Below are 13299 nucleotides of genomic sequence, written 5' to 3'. Positions count from 1 at the left end.
TCATTAGATGATTTTATCGCCTTCATTCATAAAGGATATTTTCACTAGATACAGAATTCTGGGTTGACAGGTTTGATTATTTTTTTCTTTCAGAACTTGAAGATGATGTTCCTCTACCTCCTTGCCTCCATCCTTCCGACAAGATATCCACAGGCATTTCGGTTGTTGCTCCCTTATATGTGTTCCCCTGTCTTTCTCTGAGCACTTTCAGTTTGTTTGCTTTTTTTTACAAGATTTATTTATTTATTTATTTATTTGGGGGAAGGGGCAGAGGGAGAGGGAGAGACAGAATCTCTAGCAGACTCCCCACTGAGTGCAGAGCTCAATGTGGGGGTCAGTCTCATGGCCCTGAGATCACGACCTGAACCAGAATCAAGAGTCAGACGCTTAACCAACTGAGCCACCCAGGCTCCCCTAAAAAATGTTTCTAAAGCAACAACACCAACTACAAAAAGCAGATGGTACTAGAAAAACAGAGATAACATCACAACAATTTAAAAGATACTATACTAATTTTTTTTAAAAAGGATGCAGGACATTTAATCTTAGAAAGTTCAAGGATGTGACAGGGCTTTAGAATTAGGGGTGATGTAGCGTTATGGGATCGAGCCCCACATCAGGCTCCTCCGCTATGAGCCTGCTTCTTCCTCTCCCACTCCCCCTGCTTGTGTTCCCTCTCTCGCTGGCTGTCTGCCCTCTATCTCTGTCGAATAAATAAATAAAATCTTTAAAAAAAAAAAAAAACGAATTAGGGGTGATGGCTTATGCTGCTTTAATTTTGAGAAATCCTAGTTAAATAAAAACTGTTTTCTTTAACATTTTTAACTTCACAGTTATTCAAAACATGGCATCTTTAAGATTCCAGAAAAGGGCCTATGAGAAAAACTAATAAGCAAAACTAAAATGCAGGGATGTTAAATACAGAGCTGAAAGCAAGGTAATTGTGGCATTTTCTTGGAAAAGAAACTTCAATCTGACTAGATTCCAGTTAATGAAGACTCTCAAATAAGAAAAAATAAAACAACAAGCAACAATTAAGATTTATTGAATGCTTACCAAGTGCCAAGGCACTGGGTTAAGTAGCTTACATTGATTGATTGATTGAATCTTCACCACAATCCTCTGGGGCAGATACTATTTATTATCATCTGCACTTTATAGATATGAAATCTGAGGCTTCAAGAGGTTAGCTCACTTGCCAAACATCCCCTTGCTAGCAGTGGGAGAGCCAACAGGGATTTGAGTGGAGGCTTTCTGACTTCAGAGCTGCCTCACTCTGAAAGTGCTATACATTATAGACAGTGGGTAAACACAAACCACCCCCTGACAACTACTGTTCTAACTTGGTGAAAAAACCATTTTCTTATCTAATTTTCACAGCAGTGTTATGGGGTAGGTATTATCATTTTCTTTTTTATCGATGAGAGAGCCAAAGCTTAAAGAAACCAAATACCTTGCCCAGAGTCACACATTCAGTAAGTGATGGATACCAGACTGGGACCCACGTCTGTTTGTCTCTGAAGCCCCACTATTTCACACAGGTTCCTTGGGGGCCTCAGTGAATACCAAACAGTTTTATCTCACTCTCTGCTCCTGTCTGCAGAGGGGCAAACTCTTCCTCCCACCTTCTTTTCTGAGGCAGTCACCCAAAACATCTCCCCCTCTGTGGTGTCCTTCACTGGCTGATTCCGGCAGTTCCTAACCAGCCAAGGTAAGAGTGGACTCTGAGAAGCTTTCCCTGCTGCTGTCCACCTCCCCTCCCCCAGTCTGAGTCCTTCGTGAGTGCTCAGGGACTCAGTCCCTCGTGAGTGCTTTTCCTGGTTCTAGCATTCACACTCCCCTGGAGTCAACTCTGTTAGTGTCCCCTTTCCCTTCCTGTCCAGGGCTCTACCACATACACTGTCTGACAGTGACTGGCTTTTTAATCTCCTCAGTGTCTAGCTAAGTGCCTGGCACACAGTTTATGCTCAGTGAATGCTTGATGGATGGATGAATAAAAACTGACCTCTGAAGTCCTCTACAATTACCAACATATAATGAATGCCATAATTCAAAAGTCCCTGCCACTTACAGAACACACACAGTGTATGTCATATGTATTGGTGAATGTATATAGTCCTAATATTTAAATGAAATGGACCAAATAGTACTCATTGGGATGAATAATGACATGTGTAAATTTCTCTATATTTTGAACAGATTTTTCTTGTTTCTTAAGAGTAATGATTATTTTCTAATCATAATGAGCCTTAACATTTGAAAAATAGTCTGCATCTGCAGATACATTATTTCATTTAATCCTTAAGATCACTTCTGTGAAATAGGTATTATTAGATAATGTATGATAGCATAATGAGCTCAAGGGTGATATATTCAAGATCATATAACTAATAAATAAAATTGCTAGGAATAGACTCCAGCTCTTGAGTCCAGTGTTCTTTCCACTACGTTATCTATGAAGACATAGACATACTGAAAGTGAATATTGCCTATAAAATGCAGATTCACAAAAAATAGTGAGTGAGGGAAGATTATCCTTTCTTTCATACTGAATGAGAGAGCGTTTACTCTGGTGGGCACTGGTCTTAGAATCATGAGAACAGTCGTAGAAATATCTTTAGTTAATTTTCCTAGCATGGTCTTCAGACTGTCTTTAAACTGATAAAAAAAAAAAGAAGTAACATTTCACGGTATAACATCTGTACAATGTTTCACCACGTACATGTATTAGCTATTCCAAAATTTTTACAAATAAAAAGATTCTAATAAGTTTATATTCTTTACTGAGTCAAGTTAGTGTCATGACGCATACCAACTGAGGGCAGGTGTTCTCCAAAAAGCCTCTAGAAACACCATCTTTACTAGATAGATAATTGAATGCCCCCATATCTTTTCACGTCGTTGCATATTAGAATTGTGAGGTAAGTACTAAATACAAATAACGAACAGTCTCATGTTACAGATGCACTGAGAAGCCAAGAACTGCTGGCTACCACACATCTGTAAGCAGCAGATCAAGGACTGAATCCCTGATTTTCTGACTCCAAAGCCACTGCTATTTTAATTTTCTAGGCTGCCTAGACCTGCTGGTCAAACTTACAACTAGCATTCTGGTCAGATTACCGGGTTTCCAATATTGATTTGCTGGGCCCTAAAATACTCATGAGATCTGCAGGATCAAGAAGCAATGTGATATATTGTATTTCATCATTTTGTGCAAAAAAGTGAAACTTTTAAAAAGAATACATGTCTGCATTTGCTTATTATGCATACACTATCAGTTCCCTACAAGTTCCCCATCTGTAAAATGTTGGTGATGGGATTTCATTAAATATCGCAAATATTAGAACAGCACCTGGCACACAGAAGTACCATTTTATTTGGATTCTCAATCCAAATACTTCCTTGGCTTAATCATATTCTAAAATACCCCTTTAAAGATCATTTTCAGGGGCGCCTGGGTGGCTCAGTCGGTTAATCGTCTGCCTTTGGCTCAGGTCATGATCCCAGGGTCCTGGGATCAAGCCCCAGGTTGGGCTCCCTGCTTACTGGGGAATCTGCTTCTCCCCCTCCTTCTGCCTGCCGCACCCCCCCCCCCCCCGCGCTTGTGCTCCCTCTCTGTCTCTCTGTAAAAGAAATAAATAAAATCTTAAAAAAAAAAAAGATCATTTTCAATTGGCACAGGCAAGATGAAAACGCGGCAAGCCACAGCAAAATGTAATTACTTAAAGCTGCTTTAAATTAGGTCCAATAGAGTGATTAGCCAATACTGAAAGATGTTTGGTGAACCACAATTACAGATAACAAAGAACTATTGCAGTTCACCCTTTTACTAAGTTAATAACTAAAACCTCCCCCCCCCCCGCACCCGGCAAAAGGGGTCATGCAGATGTTTACTACAATGCATTTTAACAGTTTGCTACTCTAAAGGGTATGAACAACTTTAAGGGAAATCTTAAACAAAACACGACCTTAGAATACAACCCCAAAATACATTTACAAGTCTCAACAACGTTACTGTTACCATTTTAATTTTAAGTTAGTAAAATGCATACCGTATCTGCTGTAAAGTCGTGGGGAGAAAAACTGCATTAGGATTATGTTCAAAGCACAGGAGCGAGGGAAAGGGGCTTTTTAAAAACAGAGTATTTGCCTCAGTAGCCTCTCAGAGGCCACGCCAAGGTGACGAAAACCGACCCCCACCCTGAGCCACGTGGGGTTTTCTGTCTCCTCCCGCGCCGTTTCTTCCGCAGTCAGAGGAACCAAGAAAGTGACCTCAAGGTGGGGGCGTGTCCGGGGGCGGGCCGGGGTGGCCCTGGTGCTGCGGAGACTCGAACCCGCGGGTCCCGGCCCGCCTACAGGTTCCCCGTCATAACTAGCGTGGGTCGCTCGGCCCCGGGAGCGGGCGCCGGGGAAAGGCGGCCCGGTGTCCTTCTTGCCGCCGGGGAGCTCGGCGTACTACCGGCGCCGCCCCAGTCCCCCTTCCTCTGAATCTGGGTGCGCCCGGAGCCGCGCGCGACTTCCCCGGGACTCGCGGTCCCGTTGTGCTGTGGCCCGGACCAAGACCAGAAGGGGATCTCTGCCCTCTGAGAAAAGTCTGTGGCTAGTATCTAAATCTAATTCACAATAATGGCTCGAGACACCCCCGCCCCTCAAAGGTCTGGGCCATTATCGCACCATGAATAAGAGCATCTAGTCAGTGATGCCCAGTAGGTTACTTAGATATATATCAAGGAATTATGTACAATTTTGCTTTTCCTTAGCTTCTATTTTTAAAAAGGATTCTCCATTAGGTATTTGTAAATGCCTTGTATACTTTATATACTCATCTGCAATCACAGGACCTTGGATAAAACTTGCCTACAATCTGGGATGGCTTTGGAGTCCTACTTCTTTAATTTTCCTTTCTCTTCTGGGTATAATAATCCAAGTCTGGCTGTCTTTATTTGCTTCTGGAACACTGTTGGGCCATTTTGTTACTTTATTTGGAATATTGGATTATTTTTTTCACCCACTGTCCAGAAGAGCTGTAAGGAGGAAGTACTAGAAAAATTAAAAGGTGAGATTTGAATCAGGAGTTGTAGTTTTTATAAACTCCTTTGGAAATCTTTGTGCACATCTGTTAAAGAATTCCAGTGTCCAGCGTAGTGCTGAATATGCACACATATCTATAAAAATTAGTTAGAATTATAGTAGGTCCCTATTTTCAAATAGAGTCATTCAACTGAGAGTACACATATCTTGGATTATTACAATTTTAGGATTGTATAAAAGTACTTGAGTTTGCAATGTTGCATTTTAATGAATTGTGCAGATTTCACATAGATCACTTTTCTCAACTTTCACTTTATTAAATGGAAATCATCTTTGATACTTTTCCCTCTTACCAACAACCACTTTCATTTTGACTCTTCTTAGATGTTAACTACAATTTTGGATTCCATGTAAAGCTTTCAAGTACTCAACTTTTAGTCTTTTTAGTCTTTAGTCTTCCCTCATGTCACTAACCATTTCTTTACATTTTCAAAAATTTGCTATTCCTGTTAAAATATTTATATGACCCAGTATTATCTCCAATAATGTTCAAACCTAAACCATTTGAGGTTTGCTCAAGAAGGCATGGAAAATAATCTAGTGTGGCATCCTAATCTTAATCTGACATAACACAGTGTGCAGTTCATATTACTATGATGTACAAATATGACTGATTGTGGGAATGTTTCAAATAGAATAGTCATTAATATTTCCAAGGAAATAGACAAGAGCAGAGGTATTTGCATTGTTCTATTGGTAGTGACCGATTTTAATTGGTATTTCTTACATTTTTATTATATTGCAAACATTGACTAGCGTATCAAGATTTTATTCCACATGTATATGACTGTGTAAGGGCACTAGGAAAAGGCAATGTGAAAAAAGAATTTATGAAGTGAAAGAAGCTAGAAATATAGACATAGAAAAGTCTTTTTTGCCAGAAAAAGATTAGTAATATGAATTTCTAGGGAAAGTTAAATATGACCTAGTTCTTTCATGAAAACTCTCTCAAAAAGAGAAGGCTAGAAACGTGCTAATGAAGAAATTTTAAAAAACGTATTTTTAGAAGTTTATATCTACAAAGCATAGTAAAACAAAAAGATACAGGAAGGCTATTCTGAAAGACTTATTTCATTTACAAAGAAGAAAAGGGATTTGGGTTCTGAGAAGTTAACTGAAAGCTAGGACTAGAACCATATTCTACAATTAAGTAAAAAGTAAGTAAGCACCATACAAGTTTGCCGTTAACTGCTTCCCAGTTGTTTTATATATGTTTTCCTCTTCCAATTTGATTGTGGGTTCCTCTCCGAAAGGAAGTATTTCTTTTGCACATGCTACAGAACTTCGCTTAGCACTGGACACATAGTAGGTTTCAAGCATTTGTTAATTGATTGGCTGGAGGAGTTGCAGTGATGTTCCACATATGGAAGAGACATATTGATATATTAACTAGCTCATTAAAAATAAAAGTTCTTGGGGTCCCTGGGTGGCTCAGTAGGTTAAGCTACGGCTTCCAGCCGGGGCGATGGTCCCAGGGAACTGGGATCAAGCCCCACATAGGGCTCCCTGCTCAGTGGGGAAGTCGGCTTCTCCCCCTCCCCCTGTTCACACTCCCTTTCAAATGAATAAATAAAATCTTAAAAAAAAAAAAAAGTTCTTTCTTGGAAGGAGTATTTCTCAGTCTGCCCTGATTGCCAACCAAAAAGACCTCATCTGGTTTCGCCCTAGATTTATGCTAAAATTTAGTTAAATCAATAGGACAGAAAATGAATCCATTTATTTAGATGCGATAGGCCACTTTTTAGAAGCAGTGATTTCACAGCAAGAGTTGAGGATAGGAAATTGGGTGGATAAGCTTGTTAATGCTGTAGATCTTAGTTTCTACATGAGATCATGTGGAAATACTGAATTTGAAAAATTCTTTTTAGGTTTCTCATCCTAGCAATCAACTGAGTGTACACTGGGGAAAAAATGTATCACGAGAGTAGACGCACACAGGGTCTTTTTATAGCGTAATAAAACTAGAGTTAAAAGACAAACTGGGATTGAAATCTATTCTAAACTGAAAAACTAGACGTCTGGAGTACCAGATGGGGTGAATGTGTGATATGGGCTTCGATAAAACCAGCGGACTTTGAATGGAACAAGCCAAAGGGCCAGCCCAAGAGCATAATCATCCTGGTCACAGCCACCGAGCCGAAACCCTTACGGAATCTCGGGCTGTGAAGGCGGCCCTTGGCGTTCTCGACCCTCGTTGCCCTGAGTGCCGGGGCCTTGTGCAGCTCTCCAACCGGGACGGGATCTGAAGCCAGGGACGGAGGAGGAGCCAGCCCCGGGCGGACCTGCGACGAGCGGAGGAAGCGGCTCAAAGGGGCTGTCCCGGACCTTCGGGAGGACTAGGCTAAGAACTGGAGGTATATAGCCGAGGGAAAGCATACTCCAATCTCCACACCATCTTTACAGTTAATCCAGGAACCGTAGAGGGAAAACTCCGTACTTCCTCGCCGGGCCACCCCCTCGCCCCGCCACAACCCAGCTGGAGCTGAGAGTAATTCATACAAAGGAGGACTCGCCTCTGCCTTGGGGAATCCCAGGGACCGTCGTTAAACTCCCTCTAACCTAGAACCGAGGGTTCGCTCATCCCCGCCTCCCCACCCACTCGCTCTCGTCGTCATCGGGGTCGAGAAGAGCATGCGCGAGGTGGTGTGTGCTCTTCAGTGGGCTGATCGTACATCGCCCACGGTCCCCGAGAAGTAGGGGGAGGGGACGGCGATTGAACGGGTGCCTGATGGAGTTGGCGCGGGGTAAACTGGGAAAGTGGTGTCGTGTGCTGGCTCCGCCCTCTTCCCCGAGGGTGGGGGAGGACCGTATATAAGTGCCGTAGCCGCCTTGAACGTTCTTTTTCGCAACGGGTTTGCCGCCAGAACACAGGTGAGTGCCGGGTGTGGCTTCCGCGGGCCTGGCCTCTGAGCCGGCTGCGGCCCTCGCGTGCCTCTTTTAACTGCCGCGCCACCGAGCCACTTCACGATGTTCTTGACCCCGAATTTCGGGTTGTGAGTGGGTGGGAAGGTTCGAGGCCTTGTGCTTTTTTTAGGACCCCCTTCGCCTCGTGGTTGTTTTGAGGCCTGGCTTGGGTGCTGTGGCGGCCGCGTGCGAATTCCGCCGCACCTTCTGGCCTGCCGTGATAACAGCCGTTAAAGTCTCCAGACATCTGACCTATCAAAAAAAAAAAAAAACCTTTATGGATTGCTCCGTCGACGTAGTTTAGCGGAGGTTGGTCAGGATATTAACGGGGTGGGCTTTTTCACGGTCGCCGGGTCCTTGGGGTTGTGGGGCTGCCGCGAGGCGCGGAGGGCGGCGGCGAGGCCCGCTCGTCCCGGCGCACATGTCCGACGAGGCGGGGGGGGGGCGGCCCACGAGCCGTGGCTACCGAGTCGGACGCGGGAGAGTCCCGTGGAGTGGGCCGGGCGGCTTTGGTGCCCAGCCTCGCGCCGCGATGTGCCGTCCCACTCGGGGCGGCGAGGGCGGCCCGCTCGGCACCAGTTGCGTGCGCGGAAAGATGGCCGCTCTCCGGCCCTGCTGCAGGGAGCTCAAAATGGAGGACGCGGCGGCCCGGGAGAGCGGGCGGGTGAGTCACCCACACAAAGGAAAAGGGCCTTTCCCTCTTCGGCCGCTGCTTCCTGTGACCCCACGGTGTACCGGGCGCCGTCTTGGCACCTCCGTTCCTCAACGCCTTGGAAGCAGGCCGCCTTCAGAGGGGGGAGGGGATTTTATGCGGTGGAGTTAACCCCACGCTTAGTGGGTGGAGACGAGAGTTGGGCCAGCTTGGCACTAGTTGTAATTCTCCTTGGAATTTGCCCTTTGCGAGTTTGGGTCGTGGTTTATTCTCAAGCCTCTGGGACAGTAGTTTAAAGGGTTTTTTTTTCCCCCTTCAATTCAGGTGTCGTGAAAACCACCGCTTAACCTAAACCAAAATGGGAAAGGAAAAGACTCACATCAACATCGTCGTCATTGGACACGTAGATTCGGGCAAGTCTACCACTACTGGTCATCTGATCTACAAATGTGGTGGGATCGACAAAAGAACTATTGAGAAATTCGAGAAGGAGGCTGCTGAGGTAGGTACAATAATGTAATGAGAAAGACAGTTCAAATAAGTCAACCAGAAAGTGTTAATTTTCTCCAAACTAGTCACTAGATTAAATCTGAATGTCCTACGTAGGCGGAATAAAACTACTTGCTGTTGACAGTTCTTACCTATGTAACTATGGGAAATAAGTTAAAGCCGCCTAATAGCTGTAAAGTAGAATTTAGTGTTTCTGCTTAAGTGGGAGTAAGGGATTTCAGGTTGAAGTTTGATGTTCTGGTTACCAAGTAACCATTCTGAATCCTTACAGATGGGAAAGGGCTCCTTCAAGTATGCCTGGGTCTTGGATAAACTAAAAGCTGAACGTGAACGTGGTATCACCATTGATATCTCCCTGTGGAAATTCGAGACCAGCAAGTATTATGTGACCATCATTGATGCCCCAGGACACAGAGACTTCATCAAAAACATGATTACAGGAACATCTCAGGTTTGTAGGATCAATAACTTGAAAATAACTCTAGGTTTGGCATTCTGCATCGGAAAAGGGGTGAGTTCATTCTTTCGAGGAACATTTAACAGGGTAATGTCTTGTTTTCTTTCAAAGGCTGACTGTGCTGTCCTGATTGTTGCTGCTGGTGTTGGTGAATTTGAAGCAGGTATCTCCAAGAATGGGCAGACCCGTGAGCATGCCCTTCTGGCTTACACACTGGGTGTAAAACAGCTAATTGTTGGTGTTAACAAAATGGATTCCACTGAGCCACCCTACAGCCAGAAGAGATACGAGGAAATTGTTAAGGAAGTCAGCACCTACATTAAGAAAATTGGCTACAACCCCGACACAGTAGCATTTGTGCCAATTTCTGGTTGGAATGGTGACAACATGTTGGAGCCAAGTGCTAACGTAAGTGACTTCAAGACTTCAGAGAAAGCGATGGAAGGGGCAGATTTTGACACTAAATGACAACCGTTTGGGAAATGCTAATGGACAATCTTGTTTTAGATGCCTTGGTTCAAGGGATGGAAAGTCACCCGTAAAGATGGGAACGCCAGTGGAACCACACTGCTTGAAGCTCTGGATTGCATTCTGCCACCAACTCGTCCTACTGACAAGCCCTTGCGTCTCCCTCTCCAGGATGTCTACAAAATTGGTGGTAAGTTGAACATTACTATCAGAATGTAATTTGTATGGGTTGCTGTACTTCACATAAGGTATTTGACAACACATTTGTAAATATTTTAGGTATTGGTACTGTCCCTGTGGGCCGAGTGGAGACTGGTGTTCTTAAACCTGGCATGGTGGTCACCTTTGCTCCAGTCAATGTTACAACTGAAGTAAAGTCTGTTGAAATGCACCATGAAGCGTTGAGTGAGGCTCTTCCTGGGGACAATGTGGGCTTCAATGTCAAGAACGTATCTGTCAAAGATGTTCGTCGTGGCAATGTGGCTGGTGACAGCAAAAATGACCCACCAATGGAGGCAGCTGGTTTCACGGCTCAGGTAACACTTTAAAGTGGCAATGTTGTCACTCACTGCCAGACTCTTGCCTTTTGAGACTTACTAAATGCAAATCTTTCCTCCAAGGTGATTATCCTGAACCATCCAGGCCAAATCAGTGCTGGATATGCACCTGTGCTGGATTGTCACACAGCTCACATTGCTTGCAAGTTCGCTGAGCTGAAGGAGAAGATAGATCGTCGTTCTGGAAAAAAGCTGGAAGATGGTCCCAAATTCTTGAAATCTGGTGATGCTGCCATTGTTGATATGGTTCCCGGCAAGCCTATGTGTGTTGAGAGCTTCTCTGACTATCCTCCTCTGGGTAAGGATGACTTGAGTGTATTCAGGACATTTACTGGAGCTGGGAAATCTGCTTGTGTAGAGAGTTTCTCATGGTAATCTGAAATTTATTTTAATAGGCCGTTTTGCTGTTCGTGACATGAGACAGACGGTTGCTGTGGGTGTCATCAAAGCGGTGGACAAGAAGGCAGCTGGAGCTGGCAAGGTCACCAAGTCTGCCCAGAAAGCTCAGAAGGCTAAATGAATATTATCCCCAATACCTGCCACCCCAGTCTTAATCAGTGGTGGAAGAACGGTCTCAGAACTGTTTGTGTCAATTGGCCATTTAAGTTTAATAGTAAAAGACTGGTTAATGATAACAATGCATCGTAAAACCTTCAGAAGGAAAGGAGAATGTTTTGTGGACCATTTGTTTTTTTTGTGTGTGTGGCAGTTTTAAGTTATTAGTTTTTAAAATCAGTACTTTTTAATGGAAACAACTTGACCAAAAATCTGTCACAGAATTTTGAGACCCATTAAAAAACAAAAGTTTAATGAGAAACCTGTGTCTTCTTTTGGTCAACACTGTAACCTTGTATTAGTACTATACAGGTAAAGGAGTAAGAGTTGCACAGACCGAATTTCTAATGTTAAAATACTTGGAAACTAAAGTCTGGGTTAACATTTCCTGGGTGGGCACTTGAATTTTTCATCTTGTCTAAGGAAAGAAACTGTTAAAAAGTACATAGGAAAAGGCTATGGGGGAAAAAAGGGTCTATTGGTGCAACACATTTTAGATAAGCCGAGTAACACCACAAGGTAGTTTATAAAACAGGTTAAATTCTGTAATACCAAAGTCAATGTGTTGCATATAAAACTTATATTCTGTCACTATGGAGTAAAATTGTTGATACATTGTCACTTTTAGTTTCCCAGGTATTGGAATGCTTTGTCACATTTAAAAATTTTGTAGTTTAAAGTACCCTAAAACATGTCAATACCATTATTTTACTTAATGGTTGAGTTAATTGTATCTAAATTGTAGGAGAAGAAAGTCTACTGGAAGTTTAATGTCACTTAAGAACTAGAAATCCACTTCCAGTAGGAATTTTATCTTTAAAGATCAAGGTTGGGTGAGGAGGGATTGTTACGCACTAGTGATTTAACCCAAAGTTTGAAGAGGTGCAATGGCAAATAGATAATGAGAGGACCCATTTTGTACTGGAGTGTAGGGTGCTTTGCTTTTAAAAAGTTTGAAAACATGTTAAGTCATTTAAAAAATGAGAATCTTGAAAGATGACTATTAGAAGATTTGATGAGCAGGATGAAAAGTGAAAAGCTCTTTAAAAATTAGTGTGATTTTATAACTTAAAATGCATAGTGATTGGTAAATTTAACAGTATTTGGGTGACAAGCATCCAATCCTTCAGATAGCTGGCAAATCTCAGAACGCTGGTGCTGTGCGTTTAAGACAACTGAATCTTGACTATTTGAGCATTGATTCCCTGAATAGGCGCTTTTTGCTTATGAAAAGTTTATCGGGTAGCTTCGAAGGATGGCAAAAAGCAGACAGGACACCTGGTTTAATGCAAGCAATGCTAAGTGAAATGTATCCTGCAATTGAGTGGCCATAGGTGAGAAATCACTGTAGTTGAAAAAATTGTTTCATTTTAGTTCTAAGTCTTAACGGTACTACCAGGGGCACTGATGAGGCCTGTAAATTAGAAACTAATAAAAGATTTTGTCCACAACTCATTATTTTTCACTTATTTGTACAAATGTGCTTATTGTTCAGGGTTAGAGGAGCTCTAGGTAGTAAAGTTTCTTAATACATTAGTAAATGGTAGCTGGCACAAGAAGTTTGAACTGTAATGTTTACTGGAAGGGATTTGTTATACCCTCTAGAAATCAAGCTGCAGAAGATTGTTCCCACGAAGTGGAAGGGTAGGAAGAGTGGGGTAGTGTCCAGAAAAGCTTCAGTTGGGCCTGTTGGGATGCTAACTCAGAACCCAGTGTGGATGTGCCATTGTCTGGCATGAGCACCACCTACTGGTGGTCACTACAAATTAGTTTGAAACCTGAAACTAAAAGTTGAGGATATGGCATTTTACTTGAGCTCTGCTGAGGTTTATATACTGATTTCATTTTGTGTTTGAATTGAAATGTAGAGAGTTGTTTTTAGACCAGAATGCCTCAAACTGGTGCTTGACCTTCATGCTTTAAATTGGCCAGCTGTTGGAATTACCCATGTTTGGAAGGAATCTCTATGGGAGCTTGTTGAAATTTGTCCCAGAAATTCTGGTGAGATTTCAAAATATGAAACAGGAAAGGCTTTCTGGTTCAGGAGTTGAAACAGGTTGTCAGTAAGGTGTGTGTCTCTCTTTTTTTTTTTTTAACTCTCC

General features: G+C 42.9%; 1 protein-coding gene and 1 long non-coding RNA gene across 6 annotated transcripts in view; one reads left to right on the top strand and one right to left on the bottom strand.

The window, feature by feature from the left end:
* LOC113261114 (uncharacterized) overlaps window positions 1–4245 on the bottom strand; it is a 42420-nt gene extending 38175 nt beyond the window's left edge. For all 4 annotated transcript variants that reach the window (XR_008956202.1, XR_008956204.1, XR_008956201.1 and 1 more), the window contains exon 1: window positions 4056–4245. This is a non-coding gene — a long non-coding RNA (uncharacterized LOC113261114). The remainder of the gene's footprint in view (window positions 1–4055) is intronic.
* Window positions 4246–6993: 2748 nt separating this feature from the next.
* EEF1A1 (eukaryotic translation elongation factor 1 alpha 1) lies at window positions 6994–11459 on the top strand. Of its 2 annotated transcripts, XM_026507080.4 has the most exons (8): window positions 6994–7965; window positions 8975–9152; window positions 9432–9611; window positions 9729–10025; window positions 10125–10275; window positions 10365–10621; window positions 10706–10940; window positions 11038–11459. In XM_026507080.4, the coding sequence occupies exons 2-8, from the start codon at window positions 9009–9011 to the stop codon at window positions 11160–11162; spliced, it is 1389 nt and encodes a 462-aa protein (XP_026362865.1). In that variant the 5' UTR covers window positions 6994–7965; window positions 8975–9008; the 3' UTR covers window positions 11163–11459. The 2 variants fall into 2 exon arrangements, with proteins under 2 accessions (XP_026362865.1, XP_057159946.1); XM_057303963.1 differs by lacking the exon at window positions 6994–7965 and having other exon boundaries at window positions 8803–9152.
* Window positions 11460–13299: the final 1840 nt, after the last annotated feature.

This window comes from Ursus arctos, unplaced genomic scaffold (assembly GCF_023065955.2).
Source record: "Ursus arctos isolate Adak ecotype North America unplaced genomic scaffold, UrsArc2.0 scaffold_29, whole genome shotgun sequence".
NCBI classification, from domain to species: Eukaryota; Metazoa; Chordata; class Mammalia; order Carnivora; family Ursidae; genus Ursus; species Ursus arctos.
The sequence above is the reverse complement of the archived record's forward strand: the minus strand, read 5'-3'. Positions and strand labels throughout refer to the sequence as shown.

Bases quoted from the DNA above. Each gene is read 5' to 3' on its own strand.
- EEF1A1 (XM_026507080.4), top strand. From the start codon at position 9,009: ATGGGAAAGGAAAAGACTCACATCAACATCGTCGTCATTGGACACGTA. The intron at 9,612-9,728 runs GTTTGTAGGATC...TTTCTTTCAAAG, and splicing joins TGATTACAGGAACATCTCAG to GCTGACTGTGCTGTCCTGAT. The intron at 10,941-11,037 runs GTAAGGATGACT...TTATTTTAATAG, and splicing joins CTCTGACTATCCTCCTCTGG to GCCGTTTTGCTGTTCGTGAC.